Genomic DNA, 20,089 nt, shown 5'->3' on the forward strand with positions numbered 1-20,089 from the left:
TATATTCTAAAACCCAAAGTGGGTTATAATAATGTTAAATATATTGATATATAAAAAAACCCACAAACTTTGATTATTTCATTTTTCTTGCAGAAAAGGCTATTTAATTATCATTAGAAAATATTAGAACATGACCTGTATACCTAGTCAAACAACACAGCATTGGGTAACATGGAATAATTTCTCTAAATCTGTCTTTAACCCCTTAAGGACCAAACTTCTGGAATAAAAGGGAATCATGACATGTCACACATGTCATGTGTCCTTAAGGGGTTAAAGGGACACTGTAGTAACAGACCCCTGTTACTTATTTAAAGGGATACTACAGTCAACAAAACAACTTTAGCTTAATTAAGCAGTTTTGGTGTATAGACCATGCCCCTGCGGTCTCACTGCTCAATTCTCTGCCATTTGGAAGTTAAATCACCCTGTTTATTGCAGCCCTAGTCACACCTCCCTGCATGTGACTTGCACAACCCTCCTAAACACTTCCTGTAAAAAGTCGCCTAATGTTTACACTTTAATTTAGAATTTCTTATCTTAGCAGGCAATAGTTTTTTGTTTTTTGTTTTTATATATCTGGACCTGGTCCAGATTTCAGTCATCTGGTTGAAATCTGGGACTGAATTAAAAAATCAGAACAATGTTAAATAGTGTGCACAAAGCCGTATGGTTTTGCCATACAGACTTTAGTTAATAACCTTGTGAATGTCATTCATGGCTTCCCACTGGAGATCTGTCTAAGGCAGAGATTTCATGCTTCTTTGTAACCAGTCGTAGTTATTCATGCCTGCAATTGCATTATTATATGCTGAATGCAGTTAGCTGACACTTTCAACCAATCACAACTGTCCATTACTGCTCAGGCTAATGCTTCCTCATTATCCCAAGAGATACAGATAGGATGGACTGCTCGGGAGCCTTGGATAGCATTAAAACATTCAAAATGGCCTAATGACAGCCCCAGGAGACTCCAGACACTGTAGCCACTTTGCTGAGGTAAAGCAGTTACAGTGCCTGTTTTGTCCTTTTGCAGGTTAAGACTTAGTTTCTCCTTTTGTCAAAAAAATATGTTTTGTAATGGTGATTAATCAAAAAAAAAGCTGTCATTTTAGAGTGACAATGAACGCCGTAATGATCTGTTGTATATCTTGCGGAGGAACACCAGATGTAGGAGGTGAACCCTATTTTAAAACATTAAAAAATATTAAAATTATGCAGAACAATAAATTAAAGTAATAAAACAATTTCACCTTTAAAGATCCTAAAATTGTAACATTTGCAAGAGAAATGCTGCTAAAGGCACACTTCACTCACACCATTAAAAAATTCAGGTGTTCTCAGGGGGGCGTGGCCTGACACGGAGCGAGCTGGACGCGTTTCTCTAGAGCTCCGCTCCGTCTACACCGAGAATAGCCCACATTAGCCAGCAAGAAAGACTGCAAAACCCATCAACCTACCGTCTGAACAGCCCGGGTGAGATGGAGAAGCGACCGGGGAAAAAACCGCCGAAGAAAGGCGCGGAGGCAGGAGCTTCAGCCTCCGTAGCGGAGTTCTTCACTACTCCACGTGGCGGCCAGGCGGGCTCCCAAGATGGCGGAGCTACTCACCCTGATCCGGCAGACGCCTTGAACCGGAGGTCCCCAGGGGCTAACAATCCGTCCCCAGACACGGAGCAAATCCTGCACACCCTGGCAGAGGTAAAAGCCTACCTTGCAGGGGAAATAGAGCGCTCCATGAGGGTCCTGAGGGGAGAAATCCACGCCATAGGAGACCGTACCGCGCAGCTGGAGGCAAGGCAAGAAACGACAACCCAGGCTCACAACACAATGACACAGCATGTAAACCTGCTTACGGCAAGACTGACAACAGCTGAATTAGCCGTAGAAGATATGGCGAATAGAACCCGCCGCAATAATCTGCGCCTCAGAGGCCTGCCTGAAAACACAGGGGAGGGCCCTGTAGCGGAGATAGTCACTACCATCCTGAGACCCATGCTACCTGGCCTACCCGACCACATGTGGCACATTGAGAGGGCGCACAGGGCGCTACGTACCCGGCGACCAGATGCTAATGTCCCACGGGACATCATCATAAGATTCCTGCACTTCCAAACCAAGGAAGCGCTGCTTCAGCGGGGGAGGGAAGGCCCTATCACTTACCAAGGCGCCAACCTGACCCTCTTCCAAGATCTCGCCCCAACTACGCTGCAACGCCGCAGGGAATGGAAACCGATCACGGAAGCACTAAGAGCGGCGAATATAAGATATGCATGGGGATATCCATTTAAGCTGCTGGCTTTCCACAAGGGAAAAACCCATTTCCTACAGCCAGGAGATGAGGCCTCAGCGCTGTTTGCAGACCTGGGAATCCAGACCCCACCAAGACTGCCCTCCACGCTCGGCAGTACCGCTGAACTCCAGCCTCTACCTGTAGAATGGCAAACCGTCGGGGAATGAGGTAACTGGGACATACTATATGGAGGAACTCTGTGTCCCTCACACACATGGGGACTGTGAGCCTGGTGGCAATGGCGGGGGGGTCAAGTGCTGGATGGGGTGGGGGGTATGTCAAGGAGGGAGGCGTGGGGCAGCCGCCAGGACCCCTTTTTTCCCCCGCAGTTGCCTTTTTCTATTTTACTTCTCATTTTTCTCCCTTTTTTTTTTTTTTTTTTTTTTTTTCCCCCCTGTGCGAGAAGGGCACACATTCACCGGTCCGGTACCGGAGCCCCTCATTACGGGGACTTGGGGAGGGGGGGAGTCTTGGGGGAGGGACAGGCCGGGACACAGGGACACCCGGTAGCTTAGAGAGGCTGTGAAGGGAGGGCCTGACAAAAGCCACAAGGGACATATCACAGTTTTCGCCTCCTACCAGGAACCAGCCTCTGGGACTCTGGGGTCATGGCTTGGGCAACGATTGTCATGGATCTGGGACTCAATACGCTCCCAAGTGAGCCTACCTAGTAGACTGAGCTTTTTGACTGTGCTATTATACACGGGGGTTCATGCATGACTACAGGGATGCACTGTTTAACTACTATTTCTGTACGAAGAGGGCATGCAGGCGTAGCAAGCTCTCTATTGTAAATAGAATGTTATGCACACGGCCCGTGTGCCCCCGCAGCCAGCTCTATTGTCTAAATCACACATTGTGCTTTTGGTGCGCAAGCATGCATTGTGGGATAGGCTGTTTAGATAAAATGCTCATGGGGTTTATGCACACGTGGTATAGTTTATGGTTTTAGAGAGCTTAAAAAGAGCATAAGATATGCGGGCATGCACAATAAACTGTCCTATCCAAAAATCATGCTGCACATAGTGCTCTTATACTTCCCTGGCAGGATAACTAGATGGAATTTGCCGCACATAGTAACCATACAGGCGTAATGACATACATTGTCTTGAGGTGGACTGCTATGCACACGGGCCTTGCAGCATGATATATTGCTTAGACTGTTCCTATTACACAGAGTGTTTATATACATCAGTAGCAGCAAAGACTGCTTGGGTAGCATACTCAGCGCGGGACGTCTCTGCATAACATAGCAGACTACAAGGAGTTCGACAGAATATTATACACATGGTCTTTATGCTTACGTAACATGTTATGTTGTTTTCAGGGGATGTTCCGCATTTAGTACTTTATGCATCCATTGTAAGCCATCTGGTTATATTAGAGTATTCTACGCAAGGTGTTCTAGGCCTACGCAGCATGCTCAACCGTGCAGATAGATTAAGGTACACGAGAGGTCTATGCGTACACAGCAAGCTACAGTACTCTGACGGCGTACTAGACGCGGGTGTGTATGCATACGTAGCGAATTCTCTCGGTCCTATTGGGGACTCCGACCGTGGGCACACTGAGACTTGACGCCCCCCGGAGTCCGGGGTGCCCACTGTCGGACTACCTATACTACCCACTTCACGGGGGTATTAAGTGTAAACAGAGATATCTCTCAACAGCCCCATAGGGCCCCTCAGAACACGGAGGGTGGACACGTAAAGGAACCATAAATCCCGGTAGCGGTTGGGGTCCACCAAAATTGATATCAATAGCTGGGGGAGGGGCACAGTTTTGTTATAATTGTTATAATTGATAATGTTTCGCATTCTCTCTCTCCATGTATCACTGCTCACGCACTAACATATCCAGTGTCCGTGGGCAGCTATGGCCTGAGACCACTAAACCAGAGGCGGGCGGCCCCTAATGGGTACATCCCAACCCAGTGCTAGGGTGGGCATCGTTCACAGAGGCCCCCATGGAGGGGATACCCCATACTCGCACAAGTCAGGGCACTCATCACCTAGGAACGTCAGAGGACCCCCCCATGTGATCCCCATGTGCACCTCCTCTCCCCTTGCACCCCCACACCCCTATTCTCCCTTCCCACCCCCTGCCATCTCGGAGCCTGAAGGCTTTTACTCACGGGGATGGGCGCAATTGCGCCTCCCACACTCCACCAATAGCTCCCTAACTTGCTCAAGATTAGCTTTTTTCACCGGTGTAGACACCCTCTTGGTACAGGTATCCATGTCTTATACTCCCCGGTATAACGGGAGAATGGATCTGGGTCCCACGCACCACATCGGACTGGCGATTAGTAAGACCAGTCTCTTTTCTACCTCTTTCTTCTGTTCTTCCTCTCTCTCTTCCCTCTTCCTCCATCTCCTTCCCCCTCCTGACCCCTACCCTGCGGCGGGGAGCAAAAACGACAGAGACCCACGACAGGAACCGTATAGGCTTCCTCTTGACAGACCACGGAACGGGGGCAAACAATCCCCAGGCTACTATCAGCACGATACAGACCCATGTAGATGGCTCTAAAACTAACATCATTGAATGTGAAGGGACTTAATGCACCAAAAAAGAGAAGGCTCATGTTTAGGGAAATGAAAAGGCTGAGGGCGGATATAGCTTTTTTGCAGGAAACACATTTAACCAAGCGCACAACATTTCACCTTAGTAACCGAGCATACACCACTTCATTCGAAGCTAGATCACACTGCAAACGCAATGGGGTGGCTATACTTATACACAACACATGCCCGATGCTCATACAATCTTCCGAACTAGACGAGGAAGGGAGATATGTAATAGTAACAGGCACCCTCCATTCCCACCTGATCCACTTGATTAATATCTATGCCCCCAACGCACCGGTAGCTGCCTTTTGGGACCAATTAACCACTAAAATTAGGGCCTTGCCCCACGGAATGATTGTACTGGGGGGGGACCTCAATGCCGCACCGTCCCCAGCTGCAGACAGGAGCTCCCGGGGGGGTCAACCGAGATCACAGGGCAGAGGGGGCCAGGACAAACTACTTCACGACTTCATTAGACGCACGGCTCTTATGGACGTCTGGAGGGCCCAACACCCCAGTGAGAGAGATTTCACCTTTTACTCTGCTCCCCACGGGTCCTACTCGAGGATTGACTGCTTCCTTCTAAATAACGCTGGTATGGCAAGAGCGATAAAATCGGAGATAGGGTCAATCACGTGGTCTGACCACGCAGAAGTATCTCTCACATTGGGAAACCTAACAACGGCAACCCCATGGACTTGGAGGCTGAGCCCGGGTCTACTACAAGACAAGAATACCCAGGAAGAAATCCGGAGGGAGATCAACACATACTTCCAAGAAAATGACACTGAAGGTATGGCCCCTGCTATTGTATGGGCGGCCCACAAGGCGGTGATCCGGGGCACTTGCATCAAACTAGCAACAAGAAAAAAAGCAAGAAAAATGAAGACCCTGAAACAGCTCCTTGAGACTCTGCGACAGACTGAACATAAACATAAGTCGGCACCCACACCACCACTGTATGAACAACTGAAAGAGGTCAGGAGATCTATATCAGAACTACTCCTGGATGATACGGCTAGGGCAATGGCGTGGACAAAAAGGACATACTACGAGAAGTCCAATAAAATGGACACAATGCTCGCCAGAACCCTGCGCCCCAGACAAAACCGAACTCCCATCGCAGCGATCAAACACCCTGACGGGACGACTAAGACATCGCCCATAGATATCAACAAGATTTTCACAGACTACTATAAACGACTATATAACCACTCTCCTGGGACCACGAGCGCGCAAGCCGAATCGCTCGAAAACATGCAAACCTTCCTAGGCGACTTGGAGTTACCGAAATTACCCACAGTAGCATCAGCACAACTAAACGAACCCATCACGACAGAAGACATTGATAAGGCTATCACGGGACTGAAGGGCAATAAGGCTCCAGGACCGGATGGCTTTGATGGGTCGTACTATAAAACTTTCCGCGAAGAATTATCACCAAGACTGGAAAAACTCTTTAACCATTTCATGGACGGAGGAACGGCGGAAGGTGAAATGGCCATGGCCAACATAATCCTCCTACAAAAACCAGGCAGGGACCCCATCCAACCGACTAACTACAGACCCATCTCCCTGATTAACCAAGACATTAAGATCTTAGCAAAAGTACTGGCGGACCGACTCAACCCCCATCTAAAGACACTGATACACCCAGATCAAGTGGGGTTCATAACTGATCGACAGCTTTTCGAAAACACCAGGAGAAGCGTCGACCTCATATGGAGACAAAACAAAGTTGGAGAGCCAACCCTGGTTGTATCTATAGACGCGGAAAAAGCTTTTGATAGGGTCGCATGGCCCTACCTCTTCGGCCTCCTGGAACATCTGCGTTTCCCAGACAGATACATAGCCTCAATTAAGGCAATGTACACCCATGCCTCTGCCCAAGTTAAAACACCCGGTGCAAACCCCGAACCCTTTAAACTGGGAAACGGGACACGCCAAGGATGCCCTCTATCACCACTCCTGTTCGTGCTCACTCTGGAACCATTACTACAAGCATTACGGCTACACCCGCACATCAAAGGGATAAAGGTGGGAGGCAGTGAGTTTCTCGTCTCAGCGTATGCGGATGACGTCCTACTGACCCTCACAGACCCAATGGAATCCATGAGAGCATTACAAGAAACTCTCGCCCGATTTGGGGTCTTCTCCGGCTACAAAGCCAACTTAGACAAATCCAGCGCACTCCCGCTGGGGATTCCAGCGGGGGACGTGGCGGCATTGGGGGACACCTACCATATACCCATAGCTAAAGATCATCTTAAATATCTAGGGGTACTACTACCGAGTGACCCGGATAAGCTTTATAACCTCAACTACGCCCCACTTATACAAACCCTGATTCGAGACATAGATAAGTGGCAGGATAAACCCATATCCTGGATAGGCCGCCTGCATACCATTAAGATGAATGTCCTCCCCCGCATATTGTTCCTTTTTCAAGCACTACCGGTAAAGATCCTAAAATCAGATCTTGCCCACTTACAAAGGGCTATAGGGAACTTCATCTGGCAAAATCGTCGCCATAGGATATCCAGGAATATCCTGTACAGACATAAACAGAGAGGTGGGATGGGCCTACCACACTTATACTATTACTACCTAGCAGCCCAACTGGCACAAGTGGCAATGTGGCACGCGCCTCTGGAGGAGAGACGGTGGGTGGACCTAGAATCCCTGATGACTGGCCTAGATCTCCCACAATATCACATGTGGCTCCCAAAGCAGGACAGGCCTATCCTAAGAGCCACGTGCCCAGCAATCTTAAACTCCCTGAGAATTTGGGACCAGACGGCGATAAAATACAAATTGGCATCGTCCCCATCACCACTCACTCCCATCCTGAGGAACAGGGGTTTTCCGCCAGGAATGTCGGCAAGGGATTATAAGAACATAGAGAGGGTGGGCATACAAAGAATTTGTCATATGTACAACGGAGACCAATTGGTACCCTTTGCACAATTACAACCACTAGCACACCTCACCCCCACAGACTTCTTTAGGTACATGCAAGTTAGGGATTACGTACAACAACCAAAAATACAACAGGCAGCCCGAGGTACCCCCTCTTTCTTTGAGAAGATGTGTCTTAAAGGAATTGCACAACGAGGACTCATCACTATTATATATGCACACCTCTGCTCAGAAACACGAGAATGGGGAACCCTAACATACACAGATGCATGGGAACGAGACTTGGGGGAGGTGCTGGAGGGAGTGGAATGGAGGGAAATATGGGAGGCCAACACCTCGGTATCCATGTGTGTCACCCACCAGGAACAGGCGTATAAAACTATGTTTCGGTGGTATACCACACCTGCTAAATTGCACTCTATGAGACAAACACCCACTGACACTTGTTGGAGAGGTTGTGGAATAAAGGGTACTTATGTCCACATGTGGTGGGAATGCCCCCTAGCACACTCCTATTGGTTAGCAATACGCCACCTAATAGAAAGGATATTCCACAGAGCGCCGGCCCTGAACCCTTGGACGTACTTACTGAACCGATCGGTTGATGGGTGGACACGGCGGGAACAAAAACTGATCCATAAGATCACTCTAGCAGCAAGGAAAGCAATGGCACAGGCCTGGCTACAAACGACACTACCACCCATACAGAGGGTTATATCCAACCTAAAAGAAATACACCTCACCTTACCTAGTTTCGACAAATTATGGGACCCATGGCACAGTAGTGACGTGGTCTGACCCACCCACCCTGACCCAATTGCGTAAAGTGGGGGGAGCGACCCAGGACAGAACACAAGTAGCACCCCAGTTAAGTACCGGACATACCACCGCGGACATAGACAACGTATATGGATGCGTTGCACCGCTGCAGGACCCCTTCCCCCCCCCACCCCCTCCCCCTCTCTCCCCCCCCTTTTTTCCCTGCACTCTTCCTCTACTCAATCTTCTCTTCTGCCCCTTACTCGTATACTTAACTTCCTACTCTTCTTAATTCTTTCTCTATATACTCATGGTGACAACATAAATTTAAATATGCTAAGCAAAAGTAGGTTATAAGCCTACCTGTACACTATATTAAGCCCACGTTCGAGGTCGGCAAATGTGACACATTTATTGTTTTCATTGTTTATTATACATATTAATGATAAAGCGCTTACAAGTTATGTATGATATTATTCAGTTATTGTTTATTTAAAAAAAAAAAAAACCCTTGACACGGAGACAAGAGGACTTACAGCTACACAGCTTAAGGTTTATATTATGGAAAAGCACATGCTGGTCAGAACCGTGATTACTTGGGCTTCTGCGAAAGCCATGATCCAACTGTGTGTATCCATGTTGGCAAAAGCCATATTGCAACTGTGTTTTATCTATGTCGGTGAAAGCCGTAATGCAACTGTGTTCACCTAAGCTCTGTCAAGTGAAAAATAAAGAAATAAAAAAAAAAAAAAAAAAAAAATTCAGGTGTTCTGATGTCCATGCAGTGAAACTATTATCACATACTGGATATTATAAGCCTTTTGTTACTGAGATATGATGGCCTATTCTATACCCTTCCATGTACATTGTATGAAGGGAAATGTATCTGCAACCCCTTTCTTCTTCTGTACGCTTTGTAATAATGAAAAATATATTTAAAAAAGATATCCCTTCATGTTTATTAGTATTGTTGTGCAACCTACTACATGTAAGTTTGATTGAGGTGCCTGCATGTAGATATTACTCTCAAAAAAAGATATCTACTACTATAAAAGACTCCGCCAAACAAGTATATCTAATTTTGTGCCTCTATTTTATTTATTTTTACTCCATAAACACTTGTCCGCTAGGCTTTTATTTCATAAAGAGATTAGCCCACATCCCTATTTCCACATTGGACCAGTGCAATTGGTGTAGAATGCTGTCATTGTATTTTTTCCTGCTTGTGAATAAATAAATATATATTTTAAAAAGTACAGTGCTGTTCTTTGGAATGCTTCTTGCATGATATATAAATGGGATGCTGCTGCCAAATTGAAATATTGTTAAAGAAGCAATCCAAGCACCATAGACACTACTGTGAGAAGTGCCCTGGTGCCCTGGTGCCCCTCCACCGCTGGGCTTAGCAAATATCTGAAGTAGTGGAGACAGGGAATGGTGCCTCTTGGATCCCAAGTAAGAAGTCAAACCATTCTAATAAACTCTGATTCTATAAGAACATAAATGAAGATTATCATCTGTATTTGTTTTTGTTTTTTCTAGGCATTGGTTTTGCCATCTGCATTATAGGCTTGTATGTCTCATTTTACTACAATACCATCATAGCTTGGGCTCTGTATTATTTTTACTCCTCCTTCTCTGGGACTCTGCCATGGACAAGTTGTGATAACCCCTGGAATACCCCTAATTGTACCAACTATTTTGGGAAAACTAATATTTCATGGACCAATTTCTCCAAATCTCCAGCAGAAGAGTTTTACACGTAAGTGCATGTAAGTGGACTTAAACAAAAAGGTTAGGGTGACGTTGTATGATTAAATTGTAATGATACACTTTCTGGAAAAAAGGAGAAAGTATACCAGCACTGAATGATATTTATTTTTATAATATTTATGTTGCATAAAATAGCAGCAAGATTAAAAGTGATTTAAAACAAAGGAGGGCTGCTAACAAGCTGATGTATGTTGCATATTAGTTGGCTCCTTGTTTGTGAGTGCTGTGCTAGTTGGCTGCTTTTGTCACACACTGTATCACACTATTGTTGTTCTCTCTGTCATCTTATTATCATTTCATATATCGGAGCCAACCCAAACTGGTTAACATATTGAACTACCCAGGCAACCATCATCTTTATCAAAGAACTCTTTTGTTATACAACAATGACTACTTTTCTAATTGTCCTCTTTGACATTTCACTATTTATAGTACCCTTAGTAAATGTGTAGGGGGGCTAGTGTGTCTCTTTAAAGGGTTATTCCAAACAGCATGACCACTTCAGTTTGAAACACATATAGCATTAAAGCCCTTTGTTGCCACAGTTGTAACTCCACCTCCAATAGCGTCATTAGCCAGCCCAGAACAAGAGTTCTAGGCTGGCTTATGTTAAATCTGTGCATATTTGGAGCCTGTCGTCAGCACACCTAGCATACTGGTGACAGACGACCAATGGCTGCACGGCCACCCTTTGTGCGACCTAAATTCTCCCCGCAGACTGTCCTCCCTGACATTCCTCCCTACAGTGACGGGTATGATGTCACTAGAGGAGGATATGACTGCAGGAAGAATTTGGCCTCTATGCTGGACCAAAGATAAATTTATGGATATGTTTATTGTTTGTTTGTTTTTTGCCTATTTGACTAGCATACTTGTCAGTGTTTGTTGTATTATTGTTGTCACAGGAGAAAGGTGCTGGGCATCCATGAGGCAGATGGCCTGGATGATGTTGGAGGCTTGCGCTGGCAGCTGCTTCTCTGCCTCTTCATCATTTTTACCATAGTTTACTTCAGTCTGTGGAAGGGGGTCAAAACATCTGGAAAGGTAACAGCCCAAAGACAGTGCAGTCCAATATAGTGAAATACCAGCAAACTCAATGACACCAGCTGTTGTTGGATGACAACCTTACACCAATCACATTTAGATGGAAGGGGAACAAAAATAGTTTAAAGGGTCGCGTATTGCTCAACACTAATGTAATGCAAAAAATGCCAATATTGTAAAAAATTGGTCTATACTGGTAAATTGTTATCTGCAGTGTCCAGAACTTTTGTTGACCTTACATTTATTTTAAATAAAAATTTTTTACAGTAGTCTTTCAAAAGTGGTTTAAATAACACCCATAGCAAAATTAATAATTTTAGATCTCAGATAGAGCACAGAAGCAGGAATTAGAGGGTAAGGTGCCCCTTAGAAAACATTTTAACCGGGGAAGAAGAGGAGACAGAATTAAGAGGAAATAGGGGGAACAGAGAAAGGAGAACAAAGAAGTAGAAAAAGAAATAGTACTGGTGCTTCGCAACCTAGTTCTAGAAAATTACCAGTAGTGACAGTTGCATTTATTCTAAAAAACTGAATATTCATTTTCTTTATAACTAATTTCTAATTCACACCAGTGAAATGAATTGGCTATTGTTGTGCCCTGTGAACTATATATCGTATATTGTGAGCTACACAAAAAGCAATATTGGTGTAACATAAGGAACATACTGAAGTTGTTTTTTTTTTTTTTTAATTACATTTCTGCTATGCAGAAGATCTGTTTATCTAGGTTTTGAGTAATAAAAAAAGACAGACAGAGTAATTCAATAAAGTGTGAATTGTTGGGAATTCACCAGAGAAGTTCACATTTTATGCCAAAATAGTCTACCCGGAAACATAGCTTAATTTAAATGTTTCTTTAATTTTATTTTGTAGGTTGTGTGGGTTACAGCAACCCTACCGTATGTTGTCCTTTTCATATTGCTAATAAGAGGTGCCACCCTGCCAGGCGCATGGCGAGGGATCCTATTCTACCTGAGACCTAATTGGGAGAAGCTGACAGACACTACAGTAAGTGGTTCATTTTGACATTCACTAACAGAGACATTTACTATGAAATGCTGTTTGTTCATAGTGAAACTTGCCAATGGAACCCTGTCAAGGTTTTATATCTCCCCCAGTACCTCTTTGAGTGTGATCTCTCATGGAACTGCTGCTTATCCTTCAAAGCCAGCAAAAAGGCTGAGGAGTGGATAGCAAGGGATTAACATGATCTAGACTAGTGATGATTTCTACACCTTCAAAAAAGAATATATGTACTGTGCTGCGCATAAGTGTGAATTGAACAGCACTGGTGATTGGTGTGGACTGTGTGGTGATAACAGTGCAGAGTACATGTTCAGTAATGATTAGAGATATTAACACAGTAGTGATGCAGCATGTGTTAATAATATTGATGATTTAAAACCTCTAAAGTCAGTGGACCAGTTGTGACTGTGTACACTGAGTGAAGAAATCCCAAATGAGATCCTCAAATAAAGGCAAGTGAAATACGCCATGCAGAATTGTCATTAAAAATGAGATTGTCTGTTACTGCCTGATGATAAATAAAGAATTAGAAAATAATAATGAGATTTTCATGAGAAAATATTCTGATGTACAAAGATTTATATTTTCCACCAGACATCATCTTCTGCAGATGCTTAAACTTGATTTGAACCATATTTTTGCTTCCTTTTATTTTCCACAAATGCACATCGTATTCCAAAGAACAATACATTACACACTGTAAAAGACATACATGTTTAAACGTCATTTTTATTTCTAATGAAGAACTTTATTTTGAAAGGCTTGTATTAATTAAGTTATTGTTGTTTTTCCCATTTCTATTTGAAATTGATTGGTAGAAACACACGGTGGTATTTTAATCTTCACGTAATGCTACTGCCCAAACAAATGCCTTTGAGTTGTGCCTTTACAGTGATTAACTAGCTGAAATAAAAAAAAAAAAAGCAAAAATAGCTGATATGGAAGTCGGGTAATTTCCCAATTAATGAACAAACTCCAGATGCATTTTTTTTTTTTTACAATTACCATTAATCTATGTTATGTGTCATCCTGCATAGATCTGTAAAATTTCTGGGGGCTACAAAGATACAACAACTTTTTTTACATTAAGGTTAAGGTACAGCGTATAATAATGATTGACAGAGAGCTATAATAGAGGCACACAGTTTCAGGGAAAGGATGTGGATTTCTACATTTATTTTATTTTCTCCTTACAAATACATATTTTTTTAAATATAAGGATCATTAAACATACTATTAGAAATTCTAGAAAAGACAATTCTCTGTTAAAGCCTACTTCTATCAGTGCTCATAGGTACTCCAGAAAATGTACTTTAAAGACCCCATCACTATTGAAATCACACCCATACATTATAAACTGGCTAACTCTTATGTTTTCATTGTTCTGATTCTTGAAGCTTGGACAGGGGTTATATAAAACCATAAACACAATCTATACCATTCTACCCTCACATCTGCACCAGCAGCTGCTTTAACATCACAGACAAAGTCCTGTTTGGGAACTAGAACGAATCAGACATCTAAGGAGTGATGGTTGTGCTGTTATCTCCATATAGAGAAAGGGACTTGCAGAGCAAGCCTTTGGAAGTGTAAATGTTTCATTAAATTACCCATCTCATTTTCTCTGGGTTTGTATTAATGATGCCTCTTCTGTATTGCAAATCATTATTTATAATAGACTTCCTGTTTGTAAATACACAAAAGCAATCTTTTAACCATTTGAAATTTAATCAGCCTTATTCTTTCAAATTAAAATTTTAAATAACAGCCAGGGTAGGTTTGTATGATCCAGTGCATGGCTGATACAACTAAACTGTTTTAAATGGCCATGAGATTGCATTTTCAAAGTATTATTAGCTCAATATATAAAAAAATATATAACAAAATCAATTTAGTTATATTAAATGTAAAATGTATTCAGAAAAACAAAGCACAGTAATGTGGAATCTTCATTTAAGATGGCATAACAGTTTAAACCTTAAATAATAATCATACAGATAGAGATCTATCTCTCTAATTATCTTCGGTTTATGTAAAAAAAAGCAAAAAGAGTCATTTTGGGGCAAAGTTCTAGAACATTAGTTGTCACCATAGAAACCAATTAGATGTTCTTGCAGATTGCTCCACTTTTAGAACCTTATAGAATCCATGCTGTCTATTTTCAGTAGTATTCTCTCTTTACAATATTCACATGTCTGTGCCTTTCTCTTTCAATTCTTAATTAGTTCTTGACATTTAGGGATTTCTGATCTAAGTGGTGCTAAACCAGGGTAGCTCATGTTATGATTTTTACTTAGAAAATATCTAAAATATTATTGACTATAGTGACTCACAGTCTGACTTCTGAGCACCATGTAAACTACTGAAGCAGCAGACAGCAAAACAATGTGATGGTAGCAACCATAACAGAGCAATTCTATATATTTTTTTAAAATTGCTAGGGACGTAGGTAACTTGCAAACTTGACAAGTTGTTACGGCTTTATCCTCCTTGTCCATCCACTCTAGGGATTTAGGGGGTATAAACAAAAGCAATGTATCTCTATTTTCATGTATTGGTTCCTTTTGTATTGTTAATTGTACAGAATTACAGAATATGCTGGTGATATATAAATACAAAATACTAATAATAATTGTTAAATGACCTTATTGCAGTTTTGCAGGCTATTTCTGGATATCCATCTCTTTTGCTCAGACTATACAAATTTGTTAGCAAAGGAAAGAGGTCCAGGCACTGCTTGGTTCAAATATAGGCAATTTTAATGTAACCACAGCAATGTTTCGACCTTCTCTGTCTTTATCAAGCTTGATGAAGACCAACAAGGTCGAAACGTTGCTGTGGTTCCATTAAAATTGGCTATTTTTGAACCACGGAGTGCCTGGACCTCTTTCCTTTGCTATACTATGGGAACCTGGTCTTTGGTTATGGTACAGCTAAGCACCCTGGCTCAGACTGATGGGAGTGAGTGCAGATCCCTACACACTTTGGAAAGATCTATACAAATGTGTTAGACCTAATTTGGATAGCATCAACAATTGTATTTGGGAAATTTAGGGGAATTGTCCTAAGTATAAGAGTTTGGGACAAGCATGCGGTCACTGAGACCCCAGTCGTTACTAAGTCAATATTTTTGTATATGGGATGGGGTTGGTAAACCTAAACAAAACAGTAAATCTTGCTAAACAATGGTTTTACTACCTACATGATGTCTTTATTGATTCATTTTTAATTTCTCTGGTTAAAATAAGTTGCCCATAAAATAAACACAGCTAGAAAAGAAAAGTTAGTCGTGGAGAAAAGACCCATCACAAAAATCAAACTCCTCAGAATGAATGGAGGAGAAGTTGAATGTTTCCCGGCGTCTCCTATGAGGAAACTTGGGATCGGGGTGCCCATGTAATCAATTTTTCACCCACCTGATGTACATTGGGCAAGGGTCAGGGCCAGATTAAGACCCCAGTGGGCCTGGTGCTGACAATTATGATGGGGCCTAATTACAGAAACTTATCGACCAAAAATACTAAAACAGTCATACCTCCCAAGAGTCATGTATCTGATGGAGTTGGTGTTGGAGGGAAACTCAAAGGATGCAGCTATAAGAAAACACATACTCTATGCTAATCTCTTTATCTAATTAATGCTTTCATCTTTCAAGTAAATCCATACCCCATAACAGCAGTGTCCATGGGCGGGGTAAAAGGGTGCACCACTGACGCGAATCACGTGACCAGAACTGCCAAAAGGGGCAAACATGCCCAGAAAGGGGGCATGTCTGTCCAAAGAATTGGAAGGCCAGCCTGGCATCAGTGTCCCTATGTATCACAGTGCCAATGTCCCCATGTCGCCCAGTCCCCTAGTCTCCCAGTGTCTGTGTCCCCATTTCTCCCAGTGTCCCCATGTCTTAGTGTGTCCTGTGTCACTAGGATACTAGGGGACACTGAGAGACATGGGGACAATGAGAGACCCGGGAACACTGAGAGACATGGGGGCACTTGTGAATACAGACATGGGGACACTGGGAGGCATGATGACATTGAGATATTTGGGGACACTAAGGACACAGAGACACAGAGACATGGGGACACAGACACTGGGAGACATGGGGACACTGGGACACTGGCTGGGAGACATAGGGACACTGGGAGACATGGGGACACAGACACTAGCTGGGAGTCATGGGGACATTGAGAGACATGGGGACACAGAGACATGGGGACACTGGGAGACATGGGGCACTTGTGGACATAGACATGGGGACACAGACATTTGGGGACACTGGGAGACATGGGGACACTAAGGACATAGAGACATGGGGACACAGACACTGAGAGACATGGGAACACTGAGACACTATGGACACTGGCTGGGAAACATAGGGACACTGGGAGACATGGGGACAGTGGTTGGGAGTCATGGGGACACTGGGAGACATGGGGACATTGAGAGACATGGGGACACTGAGAGACAAGGGGACACTGAGAGACATGGGGACACAGAGACAAGGGGACACAGAGACATGGGGACACAGATACTGGGAGACTAGGGGACACTGGGAGCCATGGTGACACAGACATTTGGGGAAATTAAGACACTAGGGACACTGAAAGACATAGGGACACAGACACTAGGGACACTGGCTGGGAGGCATGAGGACACAGACACTTGAGGACACTGGGAGACATGGGGCACTTGTGGACATAGACATGGGGACACTGAGACATTTGGGGACACTGGGAGACATTGGGACACTAAGGACACAGAGACATGGGGACACAGACACTGGGAGACATGGGGACACTGAGACACTGGTTGGGAGACACAGGGACACTGGAAGACATGGGGACACTGAGACACTGGCTGGGAGACATAGGGACACTGGGAGATATGGGGACACAGACACTGGCTGGGAGTCATGGGGACACTGAGAGATATGGGGACACTGAGAGAAATGTGTCCACATGTCTCCCTGCTGCCTTTCCCCCATCCTTCACATACCTGAGCTGTAGTCTGTCTCTGCAGGCTGGGAGCTGCTGTCTGGACTCTCACGGATCAGTGAGAAGAGAGAGGCAGGGAGATGCTGTAACTTCCTATCCCTGCCTCTCTCCACACACAGTGACCCCTACTGGCCGGTGCTGGTATTGCAGAGTAATCGCCGTTTATACGGCATTTGTATTGCCGGTATTACTGCAGTACCGTCATGGCCAGGCAGCCTCCAATACCAGTTGTGCCTTAAAATACCAGTCAGGTGGTAAACCTAAGAGTAGTCTGTAAAAAAAAAAAAAAAAAAATTTTTTTTTTTTTTTTTTTTTTTTTACAATGGGCCAATTCCATGGGCCTGGGCCTGGAGCTGCAGCTCCATCAGCCCCTATGTTAATCCGGCCCTGGCGAGGGTGATAGACCCAGTACGCTCTCTTGGTTAGTGTTAATGTCTCCAGAACCCTATATGGGTTATACAATGTGTGCCAGAAAACGAACATTTTTGAACCTGTAAATCTACAGCTCCAAGTGCTGAATTGGTAATGGTGTCTGACCATGGTTTCCATTAGAGTGATTTTTCTCTGGTTTCTTTTGATGCAGCCTAGATACCCATAGTAAATGACATTATGGCACAAAACTGTTGTGTGGCCTTTGCAGGACAGTTAAATCTTGTACAAGTCAATGACACAAAATATGATTTCAAAAGGATAGTTAGATTGTTTTAGAGATTTTTCTTGCCTTTTTTCAGGTCTGGGTTGATGCTGCTGCGCAGATATTTTTCTCTCTCGGTCCTGGCTTTGGAGTTCTGTTGGCACTGGCAAGTTACAACCCATTCGACAACAACTGTTATAGGTAAGTGTTGCATTGCAGTTGTAAATTTCTGATTGCCATGGTCAAATTCAACAATAACAAATCTAGATTTGATAGTGCCAGTGATTTCGATGCAAGTACCTACATATTATCTTTTACTTATAAAGTGCAAACTTGTACACAGTACTGTGTAGGGGTAAAGTATACATAGGAAACTAACCATATAATGCTCTTCTATATTAGAACGTGTTGGGGTGTACAATCTAGTTAAGACATTGTGCAGTTTTCCAGAGATATATTGGCTTTAAAGGGACACTATAGTCACCAGAACAACTACAGCTTATTGAATTTGTTCTGGTGAGTAGAATCATTACCTTCAGGCTTTTTGCTGTAAACACTGTCTTTTCAGAGTAAATGCAGTGTTTACATTACAGCCTAGTGATAACTTCACTGGCCACTCCTCAGATGGCTGTTAGAGATCCTTCCTGTGTCATGGCTGCCTAAAATGCATCCAAACTTGCAGTATCTCCTCCCTCTGCATGCAGACACTGAACTTTCCTCATAGAGATATATTTAGGGAGGCATGAGGGGACCAGGGTGGCTAGATGGTGGTTTTAACCCTAAAGGGTCAGTAATACATGTTTGTAGGGCTGCACTCACCTGAACATGCATACATTATAGCGTACCGCTGGGGCCAAATATACAACAAACAAAATACACAACCTAGCGCACTCGCTTATTCACTAAACAATTATTTCAAATCTCACAGAATGTAATAGTTTTTATTTAAAAACACCTCACCTAGGCAAAAAATAACGGGGATTTAGTTACATTATATGATCATATATTGCATAAGCCTGTTTTTATAATAAAACATCTGCTTAACAAAAATTATAAACATCAACATTTCACCATATGCATTTGTAAAGTTCTATATAATGCACATAAAATATCTGTTGACGGAACTTAAATGTTTTCCGTATTTACTTTTTGAATCCTAGTTTAATCACTTAGATGATCCTTGTGTCAAACAAAGTGTGAATAAAAAGCATAAAATATCTACCTGCTTTTTAGGTCATACTTAGCCATAAGTGGTGAGTATTTTGCTTTTTTTTTTGCTAGCATTTCTCAATGGTTTGTCAATATTACAGGTAGAATGTAAAGGAGACAGCATTAATTCTGTAAGCTGTGGATGGTAGGAATTGTATTGTATGAGCTGCTTCAAGTGGATCATCTTTTTACTTGGCCATGCTTTGACTGATATAACTAGGATGTCGTAATTCCAAAAATTGTACTCATCTTGTACTTTTCAGAGATGCCATTATCACCAGTGTGGTGAACTGTGTCACCAGCTTTCTGTCTGGTTTTGTGATTTTCACAGTACTGGGTTATATGGCCGAAATGCGGGATGTGGAGGTCGAAGATGTTGCAAAAGATAAAGGTATGTACAACTGTCCTCATTACAAATTAAAGCAAGAGTTATGGATAGCAACCCTTTCTGATCTTGATATGCAGCTCACCATTTGGAAATACAATTGGTTCAGATATAGTAAAAATATGCACGCACAGAGGTATATCATATAATGTAAACTCACAGAGCATAGAGCCTACTTCCCAAGCTTGAGGTGTGACTACTTTAGTGCCAAAATAGGTGGCACTCACTCTGCAAGCGGAGACCAGCAAGCCATAATTCCCCAGACAGGTGTATAGCAAATGGGACTAGTTTAATATAATTATTAAAACTTTATTAAATACAAAAAAAAACAAGTCAAAGAAGTAGAAAAAGTCCTTTCCTTTTTTTTGTCTGTGCGCAAATTGCGAAATGTATTTTGTTCTTAATCCAAAGCTGTTTCAAATGGGCTACAAAAATGCTCAGTTTCAGTCTTGACACGGACAAGGAAAATTTACCACTTTAACCC

At 43.1% G+C, this 20,089-nt stretch overlaps 1 protein-coding gene across 1 annotated transcript in view; it reads left to right on the forward strand.

Moving 5' to 3' along the window:
• LOC134612066 (sodium-dependent serotonin transporter-like) overlaps positions 1–20,089 on the forward strand; it is a 57,184-nt gene that overhangs the window by 16,066 nt on the left and 21,029 nt on the right. The window contains exons 3-7 of the mRNA XM_063456446.1: positions 10,083–10,302; positions 11,219–11,357; positions 12,231–12,365; positions 18,109–18,212; positions 19,484–19,611. Of these exons, the coding sequence (XP_063312516.1) occupies positions 10,083–10,302; positions 11,219–11,357; positions 12,231–12,365; positions 18,109–18,212; positions 19,484–19,611 (726 nt within the window). The remainder of the gene's footprint in view (positions 1–10,082; positions 10,303–11,218; positions 11,358–12,230; positions 12,366–18,108; positions 18,213–19,483; positions 19,612–20,089) is intronic.

This window comes from Pelobates fuscus, chromosome 5 (assembly GCF_036172605.1).
Source record: "Pelobates fuscus isolate aPelFus1 chromosome 5, aPelFus1.pri, whole genome shotgun sequence".
Classification (NCBI taxonomy): domain Eukaryota; kingdom Metazoa; phylum Chordata; class Amphibia; order Anura; family Pelobatidae; genus Pelobates; species Pelobates fuscus.